The sequence below is a fragment of the Larimichthys crocea genome, chromosome II (genome assembly GCF_000972845.2).
Source record: "Larimichthys crocea isolate SSNF chromosome II, L_crocea_2.0, whole genome shotgun sequence".
NCBI classification, from domain to species: Eukaryota; Metazoa; Chordata; class Actinopteri; family Sciaenidae; genus Larimichthys; species Larimichthys crocea.
In genome coordinates, this window is record NC_040012.1 from 1,757,081 (window position 1) to 1,780,750 (window position 23,670).

Consider the following 23,670-nt stretch of genomic DNA (forward strand, 5'->3'; position numbering starts at 1 on the left):
ACAGAGGATAGAGAGAGAGAGACAGAGGGAGAGAGAGAGAGACAGAAGAGAGACAGAGAGAGAGAGAGAGAGAGAGAGACAGAGAGAGAGACAAGAGAGAGAAGGAGAGAGGAGAGAGAGAGACAGAGAAGAGAGAAGAGAGAGAGAGAAGAGAGAGAGAGAGAGAGGGAGAGAGAGAGACAGAGAGAGAGAGAGCTGAGACAGAGAGAGACGAGTAGGAGAGAGAGAGAGAGACAGAGAGTAGAGACAGGAGATAGAGACAGCAGAGAGAAGACAGAGAGAGATACATTCGGAAAGAGCCACAGGTCGAATTAAACCCTGGACCACTGCAGCAAGGACTGAGCCTTTGTTACATGGGCGGCTGCTCTACTGACTGAGCACCACCCCTGACTCGTGAATTATTGGTGATGACTCGTGAATTGTTGGTGATGACTCGTGAATTGTTGGTGTTGACTCGTGAATTGTTGGTGATGACTCGTGAATGTTGGTGATGACTCGTGAATTATTGGTGATGACTCGTGAATTGTTGGTGATGACTCGTGAATTATTGGTGATGACTCGTGAATGTTGGTGATGACTCGTGAATTATTGGTGTTGACTCGTGAATTGTTGGTGTTGACTCGTGAATTGTTGGTGCTGACTCGTGAATTGTTGGTGTTTGACTCGTGAATGTGTGATGATCGTGATTTGGTGTGAATCTGAATTTTGGTGATGAACTGTGAATTGTTGGTGATGACTCGTGAATTATTGGTGATGACTCGTGAATTGTTGGTGCTGACTCGTGAATTATTGGTGATGACTCGTGAATTGTTGGTGCTGACTCGTAAAATGTTGGTGTTGACTCGTGAATTGTTGGTGCTGACTCGTGAAGTTGGTTGCGGACTCGGAATTGTTGGTGTGACTCGGAAAATGTTGGTGCTGACTCGTGAATTGTGGTGTTGACTCGTGAATTGGGTGGTGGACTCGTGAATTGTTGGTGTCTGACTCGTAAAATGTTTGGGTGCTGACTCGTGAATGTGGTTTGGTGCTGACTCGTAAATGTTGGTGCTGACTCGTGAATTGTTGGTGCTGACTCGTGAATTGTTGGTGGCGAACTCGTAAAATGGTTGGTGAGACTCGTAAAATGTTGGTGTTGACTCGTGAATTGTTGGTGATTGACTCTGAATTGTTGGTTGACCTCGGAAAATGTTGGTGGCTGACTAATTGTTGGTGATGACTCGTGAATTGTTGGTGCTGACTCGTGAATTATTGGTGATGACTCGTGAATTGTTGGTGCTGACTCGTAAAATGTTGGTGTTGACTCGTAAAATGTTGGTGCTGATTTGTGATTTGTTGATGCTGATTCGTGATTTGTTGGTGCTGACTCGTGAATTGTTGGTGTTGACTCGTAAAATGTTGGTGATGACTCGTGAATTGTTGGTGCTGACTCGTAAAATGTTGGTGATGACTCGTGAATTGTTGGTGCTGATTCGTGATTTGTTGATACTGACTCGTAAAATGTTGGTGTTGACTCGTGAATTGTTGGTGTTGACTCGTAAAATTGTTGGTGATGACTCGTAAAATGTTGGTGTTGATTCGTGATTTGTTGATGCTGATTCGTGATTTGTTGGTGCTGACTCGTGACACATATAGTTTTCTACAAAATGGGATGTTACCTATAGCTGCACATATGAACCATCAACCTACCTGTTTCTGTCTCACCTGTCTCACCTGTCTTTCTCTGTCTCTGCTGTCTCGCAGGTACGCACCTTAAGGATGCACCTGTTCACTCTCGTCCAGCTGACCTGTCTGTCTCTCCTGTGGGTCGTCATGGCGACAGCAGCGGCGCTGGCGTTCCCCTTCATGCTGCTGCTGACCATCCCCGTGAGAATGCTGCTGCTGCCCCGCCTCTTCACCTGGAGAGAGCTGCAGAGTGTGAGTCACAGCTCCGTCACGATGATGTCATCCTGACATCATCATGACGCCATCATGACATCACCGGCTAACAAAAGTCACTTTAAACTTCCTGTTTCATGGAGACTTGCATATAATAATACTGAAATATGAACGGATGACTTCATGTCTGTTTGGATTGTTACCATGACAACAACCCTCTCACCTGTGTCCTGCAGCTGGATGCTGACGATGCCGAGCCTCACCTGGAGGAGAAGGAGGGGCAGGACGAGTACTCACAGCTGCAGATGCCTGTGTGACCCTTCACAGCCTCATGATTGGGCGATCCTCCGCCCTCATTAGCATATCTGACATGTATCCTGTAGCAGCGCTGGGCGGGTGGACTACACGCTTCTAAAATCATGTTTTTATAAATCTGATTTTGTATTTTGTGTTTTGGGAGCGGGTTTGTTTGTGACTGATGAAGCTCTATCTGTACGACACGTTCTGATTTAAAGATCACACTAACTCTGTTCTGTGTTCGTATGTTTCATTTCCATTAAATGCAAATTATATCTTATAAAATTTAATTTGTGCAGATTGATTTATACGGTCAGGTTCACACATTTACTGGCGGAATGACTGAAGCTCTCAGTCATCTAGCCCATCTTTCTCCAACAAGGTTCAATCTGGGTCAGCTGCACTTGTTCAGACAATTAATTCAAGAAGCTGCTCAGGATAAATACTCTTCTTGGATGAATCGTCTTCACAGATCTACAGCCAAATCCAGTTTCCCCAGATTCAACCTTCTTGAAGAAATTTCCTCGAACCCTCTACTGATTCAACTTCTCGCCTCACTGCAGTGATGTAGACGTGTACTCTAGCGTATGTCAGTACACTGTGTCATCACTTCTGGATGTTGATCTTTAAATGATTACATTCTCTCTTTTACAGTGCATGAGGTTCATATAATTATAAATAATATAAAGTTGTACCATCGCTGTGATGATCTGCAGACGTTTGTTTTGTATCACGGCTCCTTTCTGAGGACGTAGAAACTGACTGAACAAACACACAGTTCATCTTTATTTTAGATCTGTATTTTCTAATCAGTGTGTTGTGGAGAAAACTCACAAAACTTAATGAAATAACAACACGCACACAGCTGCTTGCAAATCCAACGACCCTTTACTTCACCTGTTCACAACCTTTTATAACCATTCATACATCACTGTTACATAGTCAAATCCCCAGAACCAGCCATCCTGAACTCTCTTATTATCACGTAGTCAGTGTTTTCTGAGCGTCACACTAACGTAGTGCTGTTTGTGTGTTTCCCATTAATGTGTATGGTGTGTGTGTGTGCCGACCTGAAAACAGACACAATGTTATGTTATGTATGTTTCCTAGCTGTGTCATCTGTGTGTCTGTATGTTTGTGTGTCTATGTGTGTGCTTTTATTATATTCCATTTAAAAGTATATATGTGTCACTCACTAACAACACTACAAGGTCTCGTTGGTTTTCTGTATTTCCTGAACAGTGAAGCTGATGAGACGTCAAACTGCAGCAGTCCTGAAATGAATATTTCCTCTGAAGTATTAATTTCATGTTGATAAACTATATTTAAACATCGAGCACTCACATTGTCCTGAAACATGCTGATCTCACTGCTGCAGTCTGATTTTAGACCTAACCTTTGTTCCCAATAAAACAATCCATCCTTATCGCACCAGCAGCTTCTAAAGAGGTCATACTACACACACATACACACACATATATATATATATATATATATTATATATATTTTGTGTTATATATATAATATATATATATATATATATATATATATGAATGCTTTTCTAAATACTCAGAGACACTTGTCAGAGTAAAAATCATGAAAACAACACTCTGAAATCACAAAAGACAAAGAGTTAAACATTAAAAGCAGTTTGAAAAGCAGCTGTAAGAATCCTCAAAACACCCTTTCCCCCCTCACACTGTGCATACTTTTAATTTATGGCTTTACAACAACAATCAATACTAATAACTAACCTGCAGTTCAAATCCATCGTCAGTCCTGAGACACTGAAGTTTGTGATCGTGAAGAAGAAAACATCACAGAGAGCTGCGATAAAGGTAACATGCTTTAATGCCCTTTAATTTGTGACAAACGATGTGAAACTTAATACAGATTATTGTTATTAATACATCATAATGAGTTTCTTTGGACGATGTTGTTTTGATAAAGGTGTTTATAATATTCTGCTCATGGCAGCCAGCTCAGCTCAGACCACAGGTGAGTCCACAGGTGCAAAGACACTGCTTCCTCTCTCTTTAAATGGTTAGTTTTCAGAAGCTGTTAAAAACTGGAAACATGCAGAACTGTCGAAATTTCAAACGACAGACTAAACAGCAGCTGTTTTAACAAATGGGAACAGTTCTCTCACCTGGAAGAGTTTTAAATTTATCTCAGCACAAGAAAACTTTCCAGCTTCCTACCTTAAATTTAGATTTACACTGAGTCATTTAAATTTACCCCTTGGGAACACTTACATATTATCTAAGTTTTATCTACCTTAAGTTTTTTATCTTTACATGTGGTAACTTTTCACTGATCTCTTCATGAGCAGTGTTGGATAACTCGCTACAAACTAAAGTATTGGAGTACTTAGATCACTGAGTATGGTTATTTGTAATCAAATGTAATTGAGCTGTAAAGTGGTAACAAGTCCTTAAGGAGGTTGTAGTGGTCCTTCAAGGCATTACATGCAGTCCTTGAGAATGAGAGGTTGAAGTATTTAAGTGGTTCTCTCTTCCCTAGGGTCCTTAAAAAAGTTTGAGAGGTTCTTCAAGGAGTCAATACACCCCATTTCTAAGAAACGTTCTTGTCTTGTTAACTGTATCTGTGGGGACCAGCTGTTCACTGTCACTCTGTTTTACTGTTTAGATGCTGAAGTTCGGCTGGTAAACGGTAACTCACGATGCTCTGGTAGAGTGGAGATCTTCATTGACAACCAGTGGGGAACAGTGTGTGATGATGGCTGGGATTTAACCAACGCCCAGGTGGTCTGCAGACAGCTGGGATGTGGCCCCGCCCAGTCTGCAACTATTGGTGTCACCTTTGGACCAGGTACTGGACAGATCTGGATGGATGATGTTTCCTGCTCAGGCAGTGAGTCTGGGTTAACAGATTGTTTCCATCGAGGGTTCGGCACTCATAACTGCAACCATGGTCAAGATGTTGGAGTCATGTGTTCAGGTTAGTGACACCTAGAGCGGTGTAGCTCTAAAGATGACAGTGTCTGTCAATCAGTTCTTCTGATCTTTGAAAGGGTTCTAGAGGTTCCTAAGACTTTCTCTCAGGTCTTTAGAAAGCTTCTAGAGTTTCTTCAGGGGGTGAAGAGGGGCTTAAAAAAATCAGATGTCTTCAAGGAATTCCTTTCTTCAAAATAAATTCAAAGTTATTTTTTCATTTAAAGTAATTCAACACAGCCCTTCTCTAAGAAACGCTCTTGTCTTGTTAACTGTATCTGTGGGGACCAGCTGTTCACTGTCACTCTGTTTTCCTGTTTAGCTGTTGAAGCTTGGCTGGTAAACGGCAACTCACATTGCTCTGGTAGAGTGGAGGTCCTCTATAACAACCAATGGGGAACAGTGTGTGATGATGACTGGTATGTATACGATGCCAATGTGGTCTGCAGACAGGTGGGATGTGGCCCCGCCCAGTCTGCAACTATTGGTGCCAGCTTTGGACCAGGTACCGGACAGATCTGGATGGATGATGTTTCCTGCTCAGGCAGTGAGTCTGGGTTATCAGAATGTCGTCATCAAGGGTTCGGCACTCATAACTGTGGCCATGGTGATGATGCTGGAGTCATCTGTTCAGGTTAGTGACACCTCAAGCGGTGTAGTTCTAAAGATGACAGTGTCTGTCAATCAGTTCTTCTGACCGAGGTGTAGTACCTGCACTGAAGATGAGACCTGTGTGAGCAATGTCAAGATCAACTGAACATATCACCCTGAGTGACCATGAAACCTGCAAATTTCACTTGTCCAGTGTAGGGGTTGGAAAACACAAGATGCAGGAGTATCAGGTCAATAAGGATCCATGGTCTTTTAGGGGGGTTCCACAAGTCCTAAAGAAGTTGCAGAACTGGATCTCTGTGAGTCATGGTTGGTCACTCTTGTTCTAGGCATTCTCAGGGGTTGCCATGGGTCCTTAAAGAGGTTCTACCCACATGTTCTTAAAGAGGGAGTAGAGGTTTTATTGGGTTTCTAAAGAAGTTCTATAGGTTGCAAGGGTCATTTAGGAAGTTCAGCTCCGAAAGAAGTTTGACATATTTTTCATGGGTTCTCAGAATTCCCTAAAGAGGTTGTCGTGGTCCTTCCAGCCTCTACATAAAGTAGGTCCTGAAAGAGTTTCCAGGAATCGTCGAGACTCAGAGTTTCTAGTGTTTCTTAAATGCTTCCTACAGGCCTTCAGAGAGGTTCTCGACATACTTCAAGTGGATTCCATGGGTCCTAAAGAAGTTAAAGAGGTCTCATTGGGGTTCACATAGGATCTCAATGAGCATCTAGAGGTCCTCCATGCTATCCCACATGTCAAGACCTTTCCCTAGGCTCCTTAAAATGTTCTAAAAGTTCTTTAAGGGGTCAATTAACTGTATCTGTGGGGACCAGCTGTTCACTGTCACTCTGTTTTACTGTTTAGATGCTGAAGTTCGGCTGGTAAACGGTAACTCACGATGCTCTGGTAGAGTGGAGATCTTCATTGACAACCAGTGGGGAACAGTGTGTGATGATGGCTGGGATTTAACCAACGCCCAGGTGGTCTGCAGACAGCTGGGATGTGGCCCCGCCCAGTCTGCAACTAGTGGTGCCAGCTTTGGACCAGGTCCCGGACAGATCTGGATGGATGATGTTTCATGCACAGGCAGCGAGTCTGGGTTATCAGATTGTTTCCATCGAGGGTTCGGCACTCATAACTGCAACCATGGTCAAGATGTTGGAGTCATGTGTTCAGGTTAGTGACACCTAGAGCGGTGTAGTTCTAAAGATGACAGTGTCTGTCAATCAGTTCTTCACTTTGATCCTGACTGAAACATCTCAACATCTCTGATGGATTGTGATGAAATGTGGTTCAGACCTTCCTTGAAAATATGTCTAATAGTATTAATATTAATCATAATAATAATCATGGTGGACATCATCAGGACTACAGCAGCAGGCTCTGATCTTGGCATAGTCACAATTCATCAGAATCTGCAAGATGAGAAAAAGCTAAGTTGGTAACATGCATAAAATGTGTACGGGTGGTTCTGGAACCAACTCGGGTTTGTCTCATGAAAGAATCAATTGTGTTCATGCCCAGAGAACTTGAATCTTCTGTGAATCCTTTTTGGACCTTTTGTGACTCTCTAGACTTACAATCTGGTCCAGACTTGGACTTCTGCCCTCCAGCAGTTCGCAGCACTGCAGCACTATCAACAAGATGATCTTTGTTCAATTTCAGTGCTGTGTCAGAGAACAAGGTCAAGACTGGCACACTCCTGACCAATCGGCCAGCTCCCGCTGGAATGCCCCTGTTGCCAGGAACCCCAGCGTGGTCAGCACAACCCTGGGCTACTCGCCGGCCCCCGTTGCGTTCTTGGGCCGGCTGCAGCTCTGCGCACAACTCCAGTAACACTGGCCTTGGTAACTGAAATCGGCTTATGAGCCAATTATCATGGTTTGCAAGTAAATCCTTGCGTTCCTTAAATCGCTCACGGCGGATTGCACCATTTGCAAGGTCCTCTAACAACACTAACGCTGCCTTTGTTAATATCACTTCCTTCATCACATTACGCATGCTTTTATATCCACCTATATAACTGCAAACACATGTGTGTGTGTTAATTGTTCATCAGTGTGTCTCTGATGTGCACATCACTCTGATGACTACTTGTTTTCACATTATCAGTTTCCCAGCTTCACCTCTAAGTGTCGCCAAAGGAACAACAGCTGTAGAAACGTGCGTACGACAGCTATGAAGCTGGCGTGGGGCACGCACATTTCTATGATTGTTTCACGTTTGATACATCTGAACGTGAGCGTGGAAAAGGACGTACGCCCCTTTTTTGTGCGTACACAAGCTTTGTACATGAGGCCCCTGATCCTCCTTTTCTACAGAGCATGGATCAGTCAGTGGGTGCTGGAAGGTTCAGGAGCCTCAGGGAGAGTCCAGGGTCAGGTTCTGGTTTCACAGGTCCAAAATGGGGTCTGTCCAATGTATCCTTAATGAGGTTCAGGGTTCTTTAGTGGATTGCATCTTATTGAGGTTCATAAGAAGTCCCAGAGGTTCTTGAAAAGGGTCTAGAAGTTCTTAGGGGGCTTCCATAGTTCTTAAATGTTACGCCATTGAACATCGTGCAGGTTCTGTAAGATGTTCTCTAGAAGTTCTTATGTGGGTCCCACGGGTCCTCACTGTGTTTTTAAGGTGGTCCTGCAGTTCTTGTGAGTTCTAGTTGCACAAGTAGAACCCATCAGAGTTCCTAATTAGTCTTTTTTGAGAAGAAACATTCTTTACTTCCTGTTTTCCTCTTCAGAACTGTTCCAGACAACAGGCTCGGTCCGCTGCCTCATCCAATCAGCTTCCTGTCACCATTGGACCAATCAGCTGTGAGTATTGACGAACGCTGACACGCTTTAATACAAATCAAACGCACCTCTGTCCGTCCTGTTTGGATGAACGTGTCTCTTTGTTTTTGTCTTCAGGGTTTTGAAGTCGACCTGCCGGGAATCAAACCTGCAAAACTTTTCCGATTCTTCCTCCTGATTTGAATGTTCAAACCTTTATTTCACTTAATTCCAGCACGCTGATTTGAATCATCATGAACTGTGAAAAAGAAAATGTCTGTTTGATGATAAAAAAAAATAAAGAGCAAGCATGACGTGTGTCAATGATCTGATTTGTTTTGATGCTGGACGAGATCACTCCGATGTCCTACAGAACCTGAAGGCAACACACACAGTACTTTTACTGCGATGACACCGAATCATCGCAGTAAAAGTACTGTGTGTGTGTTGCCTATAATAACTATAAACAAACAGGAACTTTGACTTCTGTCTATTTGTTCTGACTGACACCTATGATCCCCGCCCCCCATCCCTGACTTACCTGGTTGCCATGGCAACCACCCCTCCCCTCCCTGTCACGATGTGTCCATCGGAGCGTCTCAGTGAAACCTGAGCAGGCGTGGTAGCTCGTGGTCACCTGAGCTGAGTGGCTGCTGAATGTTTGATAGAGGCTGTCAGAGATCCTCTCTGCCACAGTTGGAGCACAAACACCTGAACAGGTAGAGGACAGGTAGACCACAGGTAGACCACAGGTAGAGGACAGGTTAGAGGACAGGTAGACCACAGGTAGAGGACAGGTTAGAGGACAGGTAGACGCTCTGTCGGGACGCTTTGAGGCTTCAGCAGGCTTCAGCAGGCAGGTACCACCTCACATGCTCTCTTCTTTACAGGTAGAAAAACAGTTTTCTCACCTGTGTGACATCATTGTCATGTGTATCATGTGTCTCACCTCCGTCCAATGAAAAACACAAATGTGTTCAAAATGCTCATTGACAGTGAATGTGTATTTATCAGGTGTTCTGACCAGCTGACTGATGACAGTTATTCTCCCGTTGTTCGTGTGTTGTTCTTTTATTGCTCTTGTGTTCTCACATTGTTCCTGTGTTGTTCTCGCGCTGTTCTCACATTGTTGTTGCATTGTTCTCCTGTTGTTCTCCCGTTGTTCTTGCATTGTTCTTGTGTGGTTCTTGCGTTGTTGTATTGTTCTTGTGTTATTGCGTTGTTCCTGCGTTGTTCTTGTGTTGTTCTCACGCTGTTCTTGTGTTGTCCTTGCGTTGTTCTTTTGTTGTTCTCGCATTGTCCTTGTGTTGTTGTCACACTGTTCTGCATTGTTGTTGCATTGTTGTTGCGCTGTTCTTTCTTTGTTCTTTCGTTGTTGTGTTGTTCTTGTGTTGTTCTTGCGTTGTCCTTGCGTTGTTCTTGTATTGTTGTTGCGTTGTTCTCACGCTGTTCTTGTGTTGTGCAGTATTGTTCACTATTTGACAGAAAAATGTCGGCCATGTTTGATCCACGGTGTGTTTGGGTGCAGTAGGACTTCAGAAGGTTGGTGCAGGGTCTTTAAACAGTGATTACAGTCGTCCCTCGCTATATCGCGGTTCACTTTTCGCGGACTCGCTGTTTTGCGGATTTTTTTAGTGTAATTTTGCATGCTTTTTTTACAGCGTACTGTACAGTATGAACGCGCATTGTGTTCTGCATCCTGATTAACTAAGGGAGTACTGTACAAAATGCGTGTAAAAAGGTGTATACAAGTGTGTGGTTAGGGGTTTTACGGCCTTAAAACATGTATAATAATTGTAAAACTTACTTCGCGGATTTCGTTTATTGCGGGCTATTTTTAGAACGTATCCCCCGCGATAAACGAGGGACCACTGTATTTCTAAAAAATGAGGTGATCAATAAAGTACACTTAATAATTTATCATCATGGGATGTTGGTTAGCGCAGTTGCATCCGCCCCATGTACAAAGGCTCAGTCCTTGCCGCAGCGGTCCAGGGTTCGAATCCGACCTGCGGCCCTTTGCTGCATGTCATTCCCCATCTCTCTCTCTTTAATAATTCTTCATTATCGTCATCTTCATCTTCATCATTGTTACCTGAGGACAGGTGTGTGGGAGGGGCTCTGGACAGTCATGGACAGACTTGTGTCCTGATATTTGGTGTTCAGGGTCATCGGGATGTTTCCTCTGAAGGAGGAACAGATCACGTTGAACTGATAGGAAGTTCTTTTTTTGTTTTATTGTCAGGAAGAGTTAGTTAAACCATCATCTTGTATAAATCAGTTTGTTGTTGCCAGTTTCAGAGTGTAATCCCTCTGTGGTAAACATGGACAGCTGTATTACTAGTATTTGTTCTGATTGTTTTGGGGCCTCAGGGAATATGATTACATATGTGGATGAAAGCTGCTGTCCTGTCTGAAACAGTCGACACAGGAAGTGAATCTGGATTCATTTTGATCAGCACAGTCTGACAGTTTGATCTGAGTTTGGTGAGCCCAGAGTGTCGAGCTGGGCCGACTCAATGACAATCACAAGTTAGCCACGTTCCACCATGTTCATGTTTGTTTGGTTTTCATCATGATGTTCACATCAGACAATGAACTGATGATGATGATGATGATGCCCCTAAGTCCTGGCTGACAGGTGTCTACCTGCAACAGGTGATGGTGTCAGGATGTCTGACGGGAGGCAGCGAACTTTGTCCACCTCTGGAGAGTCTCTATATCAGGTCCTGGCTCTGGAGAAAGGCTGCAGCCATGACGAAATCAAGAAGTCCTACAGGTAAGAGCATCACAGCCCCGCCCACTCAGCTGCAGCAGGTGAGTCAGCTGACACAGACTCATCCAGTCTTTAGTTTGATCATGTAACTGACAGGATCTGTGTGCGGTGTCAGGAAGCTGGCATTGCGGTACCACCCTGATAAGAACCCGGACAACCCGGAGGCAGCAGAGAAGTTTAAGGAGCTGAACAGCGCTCACGCCGTCCTGTCCGACCTCACCAAGAGGAACATCTATGACTCGTATGGCTCTCTGGGACTCTATGTGGCCCAGCAGTTTGGAGAGGACAACGTCAACACGTACTTCATGCTGTCCACCTGGTGGGCCAAGGTGGGCGGGGCTTACACTGTGTGGGAATCTGACCAAACAGGAAACTCATCATGTTTTATCGTGTCTCTGACCTCCACAATAATAAATATAAGTCATCTGTTCAGCTAACATTTGTATATTGAGGTATTCACCTCGACCTCTTCAGCTCCAGCAGCACAGTGACCTGTGGTTCTGGTTCTGGTCTCCTCAGTGGTGGGTCTTGTAGTGAATCCTGATCCCATGTCTCCCCTCAGGGTCTGTTCTTGGTGTGTGGGATCCTGACCGGATGTTACTGCTGCTGCTGTCTCTGCTGCTGCTGTAACTGCTGCTGTGGGAAACTCAAGCCGACGCCCACAGGTGAGGGGGCGGAGCCAGACTACGTCTCCCCTGATGACCTGGAGGAGGAGATACGTAACGACCCCGACAACGGTGAGGTGACAGGAAGTGTGAGCTTTTATTTTGACACTCATGCGGTGTTCCAGTATTAGAAACATCAATGAGTAAAATCAGCTGATAAATATGAATCCATCAATGATCAGGTGAGTCAGGTGACATTTAAGGTGTCTTCACTCTTTAAATGTTTCCATTCATTTGTCCTCACTGATGGATTTTCCCATCATGCACCCTGTGGACAGAGGTCATCAGTAGACACTCGCTGTAAAACTTGTTTGTTTCTCTGCAGACGTTGAAACTCCGATCATTCAGCAGCCGACGAACGCCAGCGAGAAAACTCAGCTGATCACCGACGGACACCGCAGATACGGAGACACCTACACATGAAGCCCACAGGAAACAGGAAACACATCACTGCTCCATCTGAAACATGTAACCCAAAGACCACGATTATAAGCCCAGACCTGAACCTGACCGATCACTGCCGGGTCACCATCAAAACTCACATTGGATCATTGAAGCAACAGTCGGACAGTTAATAACTGCGAGGACAAAAGGTGGTCACCGTGGCGACAGACTCCAAAATGATTTCCATCTGGTGCACGATGTTTGATGTCTGTGCGCAGGATGAAAATCTATTTTTGAGTCTTGGTTCAGAACCAAATGTTTTGACGTGTCTGTCCGACTGTTGCTTCCTTCTTTCTCTAAATTAACCACCTGACTGTCCTTTATGAAACTAACACTCTGATTGGTTGTTGAGGTGATGAGGGAGAGGCGGAGCTTCAGACTGTTATGATTTAATATTTTGTAACGTGATGTTAATGCAGACCTCGTGACGTAACGCGTGTTGATTTCCTGTCCGTCGTATTTATTTAAATCGTGTGAAGTCAGTTTGGAAAATTAAATCTGGTTTGTGAGATAAACACACTGTAATGATGTCATGATGTCATGATGTCATGATGATGTCACCAGGAGACCTCCTGTGAGCATGAACGTGCACACCTGAGGTCTGACTTCCTGTCCTGCAGAGGGCGCTCTTCTGGTTTCTTCACTGTGTTTATCAATAAAACGATTTGAGAAGGCCGAACGTCCCTGAGTCGTCTTTACCAATGATGTGTATGACATGTGTTTAATATGTTCATCTGTGGAGAGACAACGATACAGCAACAGTAAAACAACAGTAAAACAACATTAAAACAACATTAAAACATTAAAACAACAGTAAAACAACAGTAAAACAACATTAAAACATTAAAACAACAGTAAAACAACATTAAAACATTAAAACAACATTAAAACATTAAAACAACAGTAAAACAACATTAAAACATTAAAACAACATTAAAACAACATTAAAACAGTAAAACAACATTAAAACAGTAAAACAACATTAAAACAACAGTAAAACAACATTAAAACAACATTAAAACAACATTAAAACAACAGTAAAACAACATTAAAACAACATTAAAACAACATTAAAACAGTAAAACAATATTAAAACATTAAAACAACATTGAAACAACAGTAAAACATTAAAACAACATTAAAACATTAAAACAACATTAAAACAACATTAAAACATTAAAACAACATTAAAACATTAAAATAACAGTAAAACAACATTAAAACAACATTAAAACAGTAAAACAACATTAAAACATTAAAACAACATTAAAACAACATTAAAACATTAAAACATTAAAACAACATTAAAACATTAAAACAACATTAAAACAACAGTAAAACATTAAAACATTAAAACAACATTAAAACATTAAAACAACATTAAAACAACAGTAAAACATTAAAACAACATTAAAACATTAAAACAACATTAAAACAACATTAAAACATTAAAACAACATTAAAACAACATTAAAACATTAAAACAACATTAAAACAACATTAAAACATTAAAACAACATTAAAACAACATTAAAACATTAAAACAACATTAAAACAACATTAAAACATTAAAACAACATTAAAACAACATTAAAACATTAAAACAACATTAAAACAACATTAAAACATTAAAACAACATTAAAACAACATTAAAACATTAAAACAACATTAAAACAACATTAAAACATTAAAACAACATTAAAACAACATTAAAACATTAAAACAACATTAAAACAACATTAAAACATTAAAACAACATTAAAACAACATTAAAACATTAAAACAACATTAAAACAACATTAAAACATTAAAACAACATTAAAACAACATTAAAACATTAAAACAACATTAAAACAACATTAAAACATTAAAACAACATTAAAACAACATTAAAACATTAAAACAACATTAAAACAACATTAAAACATTAAAACAACATTAAAACAACATTAAAACATTAAAACAACATTAAAACAACATTAAAACATTAAAACAACATTAAAACAACATTAAAACATTAAAACAACATTAAAACAACATTAAAACATTAAAACAACATTAAAACAACATTAAAACATTAAAACAACATTAAAACAACATTAAAACATTAAAACAACATTAAAACAACATTAAAACATTAAAACAACATTAAAACAACATTAAAACATTAAAACAACATTAAAACAACATTAAAACATTAAAACAACATTAAAACAACATTAAAACATTAAAACAACATTAAAACAACATTAAAACATTAAAACAACATTAAAACAACATTAAAACATTAAAACAACATTAAAACAACATTAAAACATTAAAACAACATTAAAACAACATTAAAACATTAAAACAACATTAAAACAACATTAAAACATTAAAACAACATTAAAACAACATTAAAACATTAAAACAACATTAAAACAACATTAAAACATTAAAACAACATTAAAACAACATTAAAACATTAAAACAACATTAAAACAACATTAAAACATTAAAACAACATTAAAACAACATTAAAACATTAAAACAACATTAAAACAACAGTAAAACATTAAAACAACATTAAAACATTAAAACAACATTAAAACAACATTAAAACATTAAAACATTAAAACAACATTAAAACATTAAAACAACATTGAAACAACAGTAAAACATTAAAACAACATTAAAACATTAAAACAACATTAAAACATTAAAATAACAGTAAAACAACATTAAAACAACATTAAAACAGTAAAACAACATTAAAACATTAAAACAACATTAAAACAACATTAAAACATTAAAACATTAAAACAACATTAAAACATTAAAACAACATTAAAACAACATTAAAACATTAAAACAACATTAAAACATTAAAACAACATTAAAACAACATTAAAACATTAAAACAACATTAAAACATTAAAACAACAGTAAAACAACATTAAAACATTAAAACAACATTAAAACATTAAAACAACATTAAAACAACATTAAAACATTAAAACAACATTAAAACATTAAAACAACATTAAAACAACATTAAAACATTAAAACAACATTAAAACATTAAAACAACATTAAAACAACATTAAAACATTAAAACAACATTAAAACATTAAAACAACAGTAAAACAACATTAAAACATTAAAACAACATTAAAACATTAAAACAACATTAAAACAACATTAAAACATTAAAACAACATTAAAACATTAAAACAACATTAAAACAACATTAAAACATTAAAACAACATTAAAACATTAAAACAACATTAAAACAACATTAAAACATTAAAACAACATTAAAACATTAAAACAACATTAAAACAACATTAAAACATTAAAACAACATTAAAACATTAAAACAACATTAAAACAACATTAAAACATTAAAACAACCTTAAAACAACATTCAAACATTCAAACACCATCCAAACAACATTCAAACAACATTAAAACAACATTAAAACAACATTAAAACATTAAAACAACATTAAAACAACGTTAAGTTGAGGTTACTGGTGTAGTCATTGTTGTGTTGGTGCTGTCCCAGCAGGAGGCGCTGCAGCCTCCTCGGCCTCTCTGATTTCGGTGTACTGTCCCTTTAATAAACTCGGCCCCCCATCATGCCTCCTCCTGACCTTTGACATATAAGGGCATGTCCACACGGCAACAGCTGACGTCCGTCTGTCTAAAAACAGCTGCTGTCCAACTCAGACCAACAACACACCGCTGCTTCTTTCTGTGGGATCATTTACTTTGTCTCTGGGACACTTCTTCTGTCCTCCTCTGTCTTCTCCTTCCTCCTCTGTCCCCCTGTGTCCTCCTCTGTCCTCCTCTGTCTTCTCCTTCCTCCTCTGTCCTCCTGTGTCCTCCTCTGTCTTCTCCTTCCTCCTCTGTCCTCCTGTGTCCTCCTTCCTCCTCTGTCCTTCTCCTTCCTCCTGTGTCCTCCTCTGTCCTCCTCTGTCCTCCTGTGTCCTCCTCTGTCCTCCTCTGTCTTCTCCTTCCTCCTCTGTCCTCCTGTGTCCTCCTGTGTCCTCCTTCCTCCTCTGTCCTTCTCCTTCCTCCTCTGTCCTCCTCCTTCTTGTCCGGGTGGCGCTGTCTCTCCTGTCTCGCTTGGCATCATGGACAGTCTGGAGAAGCAGCTCGTCTGTCCCATCTGTCTGGAGATGTTCACTAAGCCAGTGGTCATCCTGCCCTGCCAACACAACCTGTGCCGCAAGTGTGCCAACGACGTCTTCCAGGTGAGGGACACACACAGGTGAGAGGGACACACACAGGTGAGAGGGACACACACAGGTGAGGACACACACAGGTGAGCGGGACACACACAGGTGAGCGGGACACACACAGTGAGGACACACACAGGTGAGAGGGACACACACAGGTGAGAGGGACACACACAGTGAGGACACGCACAGGTGAGGACGCACACAGGTGAGAGGGACACAAACAGTGAGGACACACACAGGTGAGAGGGACACACACAGGTGAGAGGGACACACACAGTGAGCACACACACAGGTGAGAGGGACACACACAGTGAGGACACACACAGGTGAGAGGGACACACAGGTGAGAGGGACACACACAGTGAGGACACACAGGTGAGGAGAATGTGAGAACAGAGCAGCAGGTGACTGTAACTGTTTAAAAGTCCTGTTGTCATAGTAACAGTCACACCTGAGTGTTTGTACTACCAGCTCCAAACTACAGAAGCCATGAAGTGTCAAAATACAATGAGAACAGAGCCGGTCCTGTTGTCATGGTAACAGTCACACCTGAGTGTTTGTACAGGTGATGCCTCACCAGACTCACACGTCAACAAACTGAACAGACTTTGACTGGATTCATTTTGATTCTGTTCAAATAGAAACAGGAAGTCTTCCTGTCATAAACCTGTTTACCTGAGTGATGCCCCACCCCCTGCAGGCGTCCAATCCCTACCTGTCAACGAGGAGCGGCTCCACGGTGACGTCTGGTGGTCGTTTCCGCTGCCCGTCATGCCGACATGAGGTGGTTCTGGATCGACACGGAGTGTACGGACTGCAGAGGAACCTGCTGGTGGAGAACATCATCGACATGTACAAGCAGGGAAACAGCAGGTAATACACACACACCTGCACACACCTGTATACACCTGTATACACATGCATACACACCTGTATACACCTCTACACACCTGTATACATATACACACACACCTGTACACACCTGTATACACCTCTACACTCCTGTATACACATGCATACACACCTGTATACACCTGTATACACATGCATACACACCTGTACACACCTGTATACACATGCATACACACCTGTTTACACCTCTACACACCTGTATACATATACACACACCTGTACACACCTGTATACATATACACACACACCTGTATACACCTCTACACACCTGTATACACATGCATACACACCTGTTTACACCTCTACACACCTGTATACATATACACACACCTGTACACACCTGTATACATATACACACACACCTGTATACACCTCTACACACCTGTATACACATGCATACACACCTGTTTACACCTCTACACACCTGTATACATATACACACACCTGTACACACCTGTATACATATACACACACACCTGTATACACCTCTACACACCTGTATACACATGCATACACACCTGTTTACACCTCTACACACCTGTATACATATACACACACCTGTACACACCTGTATACATATACACACACACCTGTATACACCTCTACACACCTGTATACACATGCATACACACCTGTTTACACCTCTACACACCTGTATACATATACACACACCTGTACACACCTGTATACATATACACACACACCTGTATACACCTCTACACACCTGTATACACATGCATACACACCTGTATACACATGCATACACACCTCTACACACCTGTATACACATGCATACACACCTGTATACACATGCATACACACCTGTATACATATACACACACACACCTGTATACACCTGTACACACCTGTACACACCTGTATACACATGCATACACACCTGTACACACCTGTATACACATGCATATACACCTGTATACACATGCATACACACCTGTACACACCTGTATACACATACATACACACCTGTATACACCTGTATACACATGCATACACACCTGTATACACCTGTATACACATGCATACACACCTGTACAAACCTGTATACACATGCATACACACCTGTACACACCTGTATACACATGCATACACACCTGTACACACCTGTATACACATGCATACACACCTGTACACACCTGTATACACATGCATACACACCTGTACACACCTGTATACACATGCATACACACCTGTACACACCTGTATACACATGCATACACACCTGTACACACCTGTATACACATGCATACACACCTGTACACACCTGTATACACATGCATACACACCTGTACACACCTGTATACACATGCATACACACCTGTACACACCTGTATACACATGCATACACACCTGTACACACCTGTATACACATGCATACACACCTGTACACACCTGTATACACATGCATACACACCTGTACACACCTGTATACACATGCATACACACCTGTACACACCTGTATACACATGCATACACACCTGTACAAACCTGTATACACATGCATACACACCTGTACACACCTGTATACACATGCATACACACCTGTACACACCTGTACACACATGCATACACACCTGTATACACATGCATACACACCTGTATACACCTCTACAAACCTGTATACACATGCATACACACCTGTATACACCTCCACAAACCTGTATACACATGCATACACACCTGTACACACCTGTATACACCTGTATACACCTCTACACACCTGTATACACCTGTAATTCATTGTTATTGACTTCCTGAACTGTTTGTTTCCTGTCTGTCTCTCTGAGCAGCAGACAGGTCCCCGAGGTGAAGCAGGAGCAGCCGATGTGTGACGACCACAAAGAAGAACGCATCAACATCTACTGCGTCACCTGCAGCGTGCCCACCTGTTCACTGTGCAAAGTGTTCGGAGCGCACAAAGACTGCGAGGTCGCTCCGCTCGACAACATCTTCCAGACACAGAAGGTCTCACACACCACACCACAGACAGGTTCAACCACAGACAGGTTCAACCACAGACAGGTTCAACCACAGACAGGTTTATAAACCACAGACAGGTTCAACCACAGACAGGTTCAGTGTCAGTTGTACGTCTAAAGTGATTCATCTGACCACTAGAAGGCACACAAACACCAACCTGTGTGTGTGTGTGTGTGTGTGTGTGTGTGTGTGTGTGTGTGTGTGTGTGTGTGTGTGTGCAGGCTGAGCTCTCTGACTGTATCTCCATGTTAGTTGGGAACAATGAGCGGATTCAGGCCATCATCAGTCAGCTGGAGGAAACCTGCAGAGCCGTCGACGTGAGTCCACCTAATGAAAGCCTGACACCTGGTTCACCTGGTCTACCTGCTGTACCTGGTGTACCTGGTGTACCTGATTCACCTGGTGTACCTGGTCCACCTGGTGTACCTGGTTCACCTGGTGTACCTGATTCACCTGGTTCACCTGGTGTACCTGGTGTACCTGGTCCACCTGGTGTACCTGGTTCACCTGGTGTACCTGGTGTACCTGGTCCACCTGGTTCACCTGGTGTACCTGGTTCACCTGGTGTACCTGATTCACCTGGTTCAGCATAGTCTTTGTGTTCTCAGGAGAACGGGCGTCGTCAGAAGTCAAAGGTGTGTGAGTCGTTCGATCACCTGTTCGCCCTGCTGGAGGAGAGGAAAGGTGAGCTGACGCTGAGGATCAGCTGTGAGCAGGAGGAGAAGCTGGACTACATCAGAGGTCTGAGGAGGAAGCACAGCGAGCACCTGGAGAACGCCGCCAAGCTGCTGGAGACCGCCATCCAGACGCTGGACGAGTCCGAGATGGCCGTGTTCCTGCAGGTGAGTGTCAGCATGGAGGTATTGTGCATGTGAATACCTGTGAATCACCTGTGATGATGTCATCGGTAACTGCCGTCTCTCGTCCCACAGGCCACCAAACCTCTGCTGCAGAAGTGAGTGTCCGTCTTTGGTCACATGTCGTCCGCACATCAACAGGAAGTAGTTAACGTGTTGCTGTGTCATGTTCAGGATCGTGGAGAGCGCCGACACGTCTCACCTGGATAAAATCCAACATGGCTACGAGAAGATGGAGCACTTCAGGACGAACTGTGAGCGTCAGAGGAGAGCGCTGATGAACGTCGACTTCATCAAACGTGAGCAACACGGGAAGTCTTCACCTGACCGTCCAATCACAGACGAGACGCCGCAACCATCCAATCACATCCAGGAGCTCATGTTAGCTTATAGTGCTAAAGTGCTAAATGCTGGAGTGTTAGCATGCTAATGTGGTAGCATCAAACTGCTAACACGTTAGCTGTGAGCTTCTGTTGACCTATAGTGTATGCTAAAGTATTAGCTTTGAGCTACGCTAACAGAAAATGATGATTGTGTTGGCTAATCTGTTAGCATGCTAATATTTTTCAGGCTTTGCTTTGACTGTAGGCCTGTGCTATTGTGTTAGCATGTGCTATCATGGAGCATGCTAATATGTTAGCATGTGCTATCATGGAGCATACTAGTTAATTAACATGTGCTATCATGGAGCATGCTAGTTCATTAGCATGTGCTATCATGGAGCATGCTAGTTCATTAGCATGTGCTATCATGGAGCATGCTAGTTCATTAGCATGTGCTATCATGGTGCGATTCGGCTAACATGTTACCATGGAGCTACTTCACAGCACTGTGTTGTCTCGTCAGTGGATGAAGACGACGAAGACGAAGACGTGGAGGTCAGAGGGTCAACGACAGGAAGTCGAGTGGAGCAGCCACACGCTGCAGGACTCTCAGCCAATCAGCAGCCTCCTCTGTCTCCCGTTCAGCCTCCCCCGCCCCCTCAGAGAACCTCTGAGGCCCCGCCCACCGCCACTTTGCAGACAAAAAGCCCCACCCCCTCATCCAGCCAGGCCCCGCCCCCAATGCCACTACCCATCGCTGGCTCCACCCCTCAGGTATGACGTCACATGCTGCGTTCAGGTGTCCGCATGCTGCTGGAACTTTAATTTTCAAAAGCTCAGCATTAATTAATGAAATATTAATTATTTTAATTCAAGTTTGGACTTTAACTCTCGTTGTCTCCTTCAGTCTGATCAGCAGAACGAGTCGGAGGACAAAGACGGACCCAAACATGTTTTCTCCTTCAGCTGGCTCAACCAGAAGTGACACAAGAGACAGACAAGACACAGACGAGACACAGACAAGACACAGAAGAGACACAGAAGACACAGACGAGACACAGAAGAGACAGACGAGACACAGAAGAGACAGACGAAACACAGACGAGACACAGAAGAGACAGACGAGACACAGAAGAGACAGACGAGACAGAAGAGACACAGAAGAGACAGACGAGACAGATGAGACAGACGAGACACAGAAGAGACAGACGAGACAGAAGAGACAGACGAGACACAGAAGAGACAGATGAGACACAGACAAGACAGACGAGACAGACGAGACACAGAAGAGACATAGACGACACAGAAGAGACACAGAAGAGACAGACGAGACACAGAAGAGACAGAAGAGACACACAAGACAGACGAGACAGAAGAGACACAGACGAGACAGAAGAGACACAGAAGAGACAGACGAGACAGAAGAGACAGACGAGACAGACGAGACACAGAAGAGACAGACGAGACACAGAAGAGACAGAAGAGACAGACGAGACAGACGAGACACAGAAGAGACAGCAGGCTTTGTTTTTATCATTTAACGTTGATCTGCAGAAAATAAAAGTTATTTTATTTTGAAAGTCATTAAAAGCTGAGAACTGTCTCTTTAATTATTCGGCAGATTAATTATTAATTAATTATTCATGATCTCATGTCATATCTCTGGCTGTATGAATTAGACTTCATCATTAGAATTTAATTAAAATAAAGTATGGTGGCTCAGCAGCTGCTTGCTGTTCAGTTTAATTAAAAACATGAAATATTTTTATTGTAATTATTATAATTGTGTTTTGAAATCAGAGCGTCTGTTACAGATTTAATCACTTCATGAAATATCAGAATCAAATATTAAAACAAAGAATGATTTCATCTGTAAATAAATAATTGTATTTTATTATGTTGAACGAAAATGTTTATAAGAACAGGTTGTATCTATAATTATAGTTATGAGTCTCATGAATATTCATAAGCTTTAGAACATTAATCATTTCTCATTAACTCTGACGTGACGTGAAGAACCGTCACTTCCCGAAGCTGTCCATCATCCTGCGGTTGCTGTCGGCCTGCTGGGCGACCTGCTCGGCTCGGGCCATCTCCAGAACCTCCCTGAGGAGGTGGAACGTCAGGTCCAGAGAGATGGGAGGCTCATCGGACCTCTTCCCCTTCTCCTCCTTCTCCTCCTTCTCCTCCTTCTCCTCGGGCTCCTCCTGCTGCTCCGCCCGGGCCTGCAGGAGGTGCTGTGTGAGCTGCAGCAGAATCCCCTTCACCCCCAACGACGAGGACGAGGACGAGGAGGTCAGCAGCTCCTCCACCCAGCCGGAGGGAGAACTCCTCTCCGAGGTGGAGGAGCAGGCGGCGCCCGGCAGGAGCGTTGACAGGTCGACAGTCAGCAGAGCAGAGGAGGACGGTACCGAACAGAACCATGACCCAAATCATCATGTCCAGCTTCATATCAGCCTCTGTCTGTCTGTCTCACTCTCTGTCTCTCTGTCTCACTCTCTGTCTGTCTGTCTCACTCTCTGTCTCTCTGTCTCTCTCTCTGTCTCACTCTCTGTCTGTCTGTCTCACTCTCTGTCTGTCTCTCTCTCTGTCTGTCTGTCTCACTCTCTGTCTCTCTGTCTCTCTCTCTGTCTCACTCTCTGTCTGTCTGTCTGTCTCACTCTGTCTGTCTCTGTCTCTCTGTCTGTCTGTCTGTCTCTCTGTCTGTCTCTCTGTCTGTCTGTCTCACTCTCTGTCTGTCTCTGTCTCTCTGTCTGTCTGTCTGTCTGTCTGTCTGTCTGTCTCTCTGTCTGTCTCACTGTCTGTCTGTCTCACTCTCTGTCTCTCTGTCTGTCTGTCTGTCTCACTCGAGCGGTTTCCTTTATATCAGTGTAAATCTTGGTGGTGGGTGGGGCTCTGTATGTGCTCAGACAATGATGATGATGATGATGATGATGATGATGATGGTGATGATGGTGATGATGATGGTGATGATG

At 42.5% G+C, this 23,670-nt stretch overlaps 4 protein-coding genes and 1 pseudogene across 4 annotated transcripts in view; 4 read left to right on the forward strand and 1 right to left on the reverse strand.

Moving 5' to 3' along the window:
* slc4a2a (solute carrier family 4 member 2a) overlaps positions 1–2,436 on the forward strand; it is a 22,565-nt gene extending 20,129 nt beyond the window's left edge. The window contains exons 21-22 of the mRNA XM_027289106.1: positions 1,741–1,914; positions 2,112–2,436. Coding sequence (XP_027144907.1) covers positions 1,741–1,914; positions 2,112–2,192 — 255 coding nt within the window. The 3' untranslated portion in view covers positions 2,193–2,436. The remainder of the gene's footprint in view (positions 1–1,740; positions 1,915–2,111) is intronic.
* Positions 2,437–4,142: 1,706 nt separating this feature from the next.
* On the forward strand, positions 4,143–8,792 carry LOC113748303 (deleted in malignant brain tumors 1 protein-like). Its single transcript, XM_027291557.1, has 6 exons — positions 4,143–4,170; positions 4,822–5,133; positions 5,449–5,760; positions 6,586–6,897; positions 8,459–8,531; positions 8,628–8,792. Exons 1-6 carry the CDS (start codon positions 4,143–4,145, stop codon positions 8,686–8,688), a joined length of 1,098 nt encoding a protein of 365 aa, XP_027147358.1. The 3' UTR covers positions 8,689–8,792.
* A 2,369-nt stretch (positions 8,793–11,161) lies between these two features.
* Positions 11,162–13,136, forward strand: dnajc5b (DnaJ (Hsp40) homolog, subfamily C, member 5 beta). The gene is made up of 4 exons (XM_027289188.1): positions 11,162–11,268; positions 11,381–11,594; positions 11,828–12,002; positions 12,256–13,136. The coding sequence occupies exons 1-4, from the start codon at positions 11,162–11,164 to the stop codon at positions 12,351–12,353; spliced, it is 594 nt and encodes a 197-aa protein (XP_027144989.1). The 3' UTR covers positions 12,354–13,136.
* Positions 13,137–16,366: 3,230 nt separating this feature from the next.
* LOC113747835 (E3 ubiquitin-protein ligase TRIM63) lies at positions 16,367–21,718 on the forward strand. Its single transcript, XM_027289159.1, has 9 exons — positions 16,367–16,617; positions 17,306–17,478; positions 19,326–19,500; positions 19,737–19,832; positions 20,124–20,357; positions 20,448–20,470; positions 20,547–20,671; positions 21,219–21,469; positions 21,603–21,718. The coding sequence occupies exons 1-9, from the start codon at positions 16,498–16,500 to the stop codon at positions 21,678–21,680; spliced, it is 1,275 nt and encodes a 424-aa protein (XP_027144960.1). The 5' UTR covers positions 16,367–16,497; the 3' UTR covers positions 21,681–21,718.
* Positions 21,719–22,634: 916 nt separating this feature from the next.
* Positions 22,635–23,217, reverse strand: LOC113747838 (corticoliberin-1-like; annotated as a pseudogene).
* Between the last annotated feature and the right edge of the window lie 453 nt (positions 23,218–23,670).

What these genes read in the sequence shown, in the direction of transcription:
- LOC113748303 (XM_027291557.1), top strand. Translation starts at nt 4,143, where the DNA reads ATGGCAGCCAGCTCAGCTCAGACCACAG. An exon ending in TGTTGGAGTCATGTGTTCAG is followed by an intron (nt 5,134 to 5,448) that starts GTTAGTGACACC and finishes TTTCCTGTTTAG; the next exon opens with CTGTTGAAGCTTGGCTGGTA. An exon ending in TGCTGGAGTCATCTGTTCAG is followed by an intron (nt 5,761 to 6,585) that starts GTTAGTGACACC and finishes TTTACTGTTTAG; the next exon opens with ATGCTGAAGTTCGGCTGGTA.
- dnajc5b (XM_027289188.1), top strand. Translation starts at nt 11,162, where the DNA reads ATGTCTGACGGGAGGCAGCGAACTTTGTCCACCTCTGGAGAGTCTCTA. An exon ending in GAAATCAAGAAGTCCTACAG is followed by an intron (nt 11,269 to 11,380) that starts GTAAGAGCATCA and finishes GTGCGGTGTCAG; the next exon opens with GAAGCTGGCATTGCGGTACC. An exon ending in TGTCCACCTGGTGGGCCAAG is followed by an intron (nt 11,595 to 11,827) that starts GTGGGCGGGGCT and finishes GTCTCCCCTCAG; the next exon opens with GGTCTGTTCTTGGTGTGTGG.
- LOC113747835 (XM_027289159.1), top strand. Translation starts at nt 16,498, where the DNA reads ATGGACAGTCTGGAGAAGCAGCTCGTCTGTCCCATCTGTCTGGAGATG. An exon ending in TACAAGCAGGGAAACAGCAG is followed by an intron (nt 17,479 to 19,325) that starts GTAATACACACA and finishes CTCTCTGAGCAG; the next exon opens with CAGACAGGTCCCCGAGGTGA. An exon ending in ACATCTTCCAGACACAGAAG is followed by an intron (nt 19,501 to 19,736) that starts GTCTCACACACC and finishes GTGTGTGTGCAG; the next exon opens with GCTGAGCTCTCTGACTGTAT.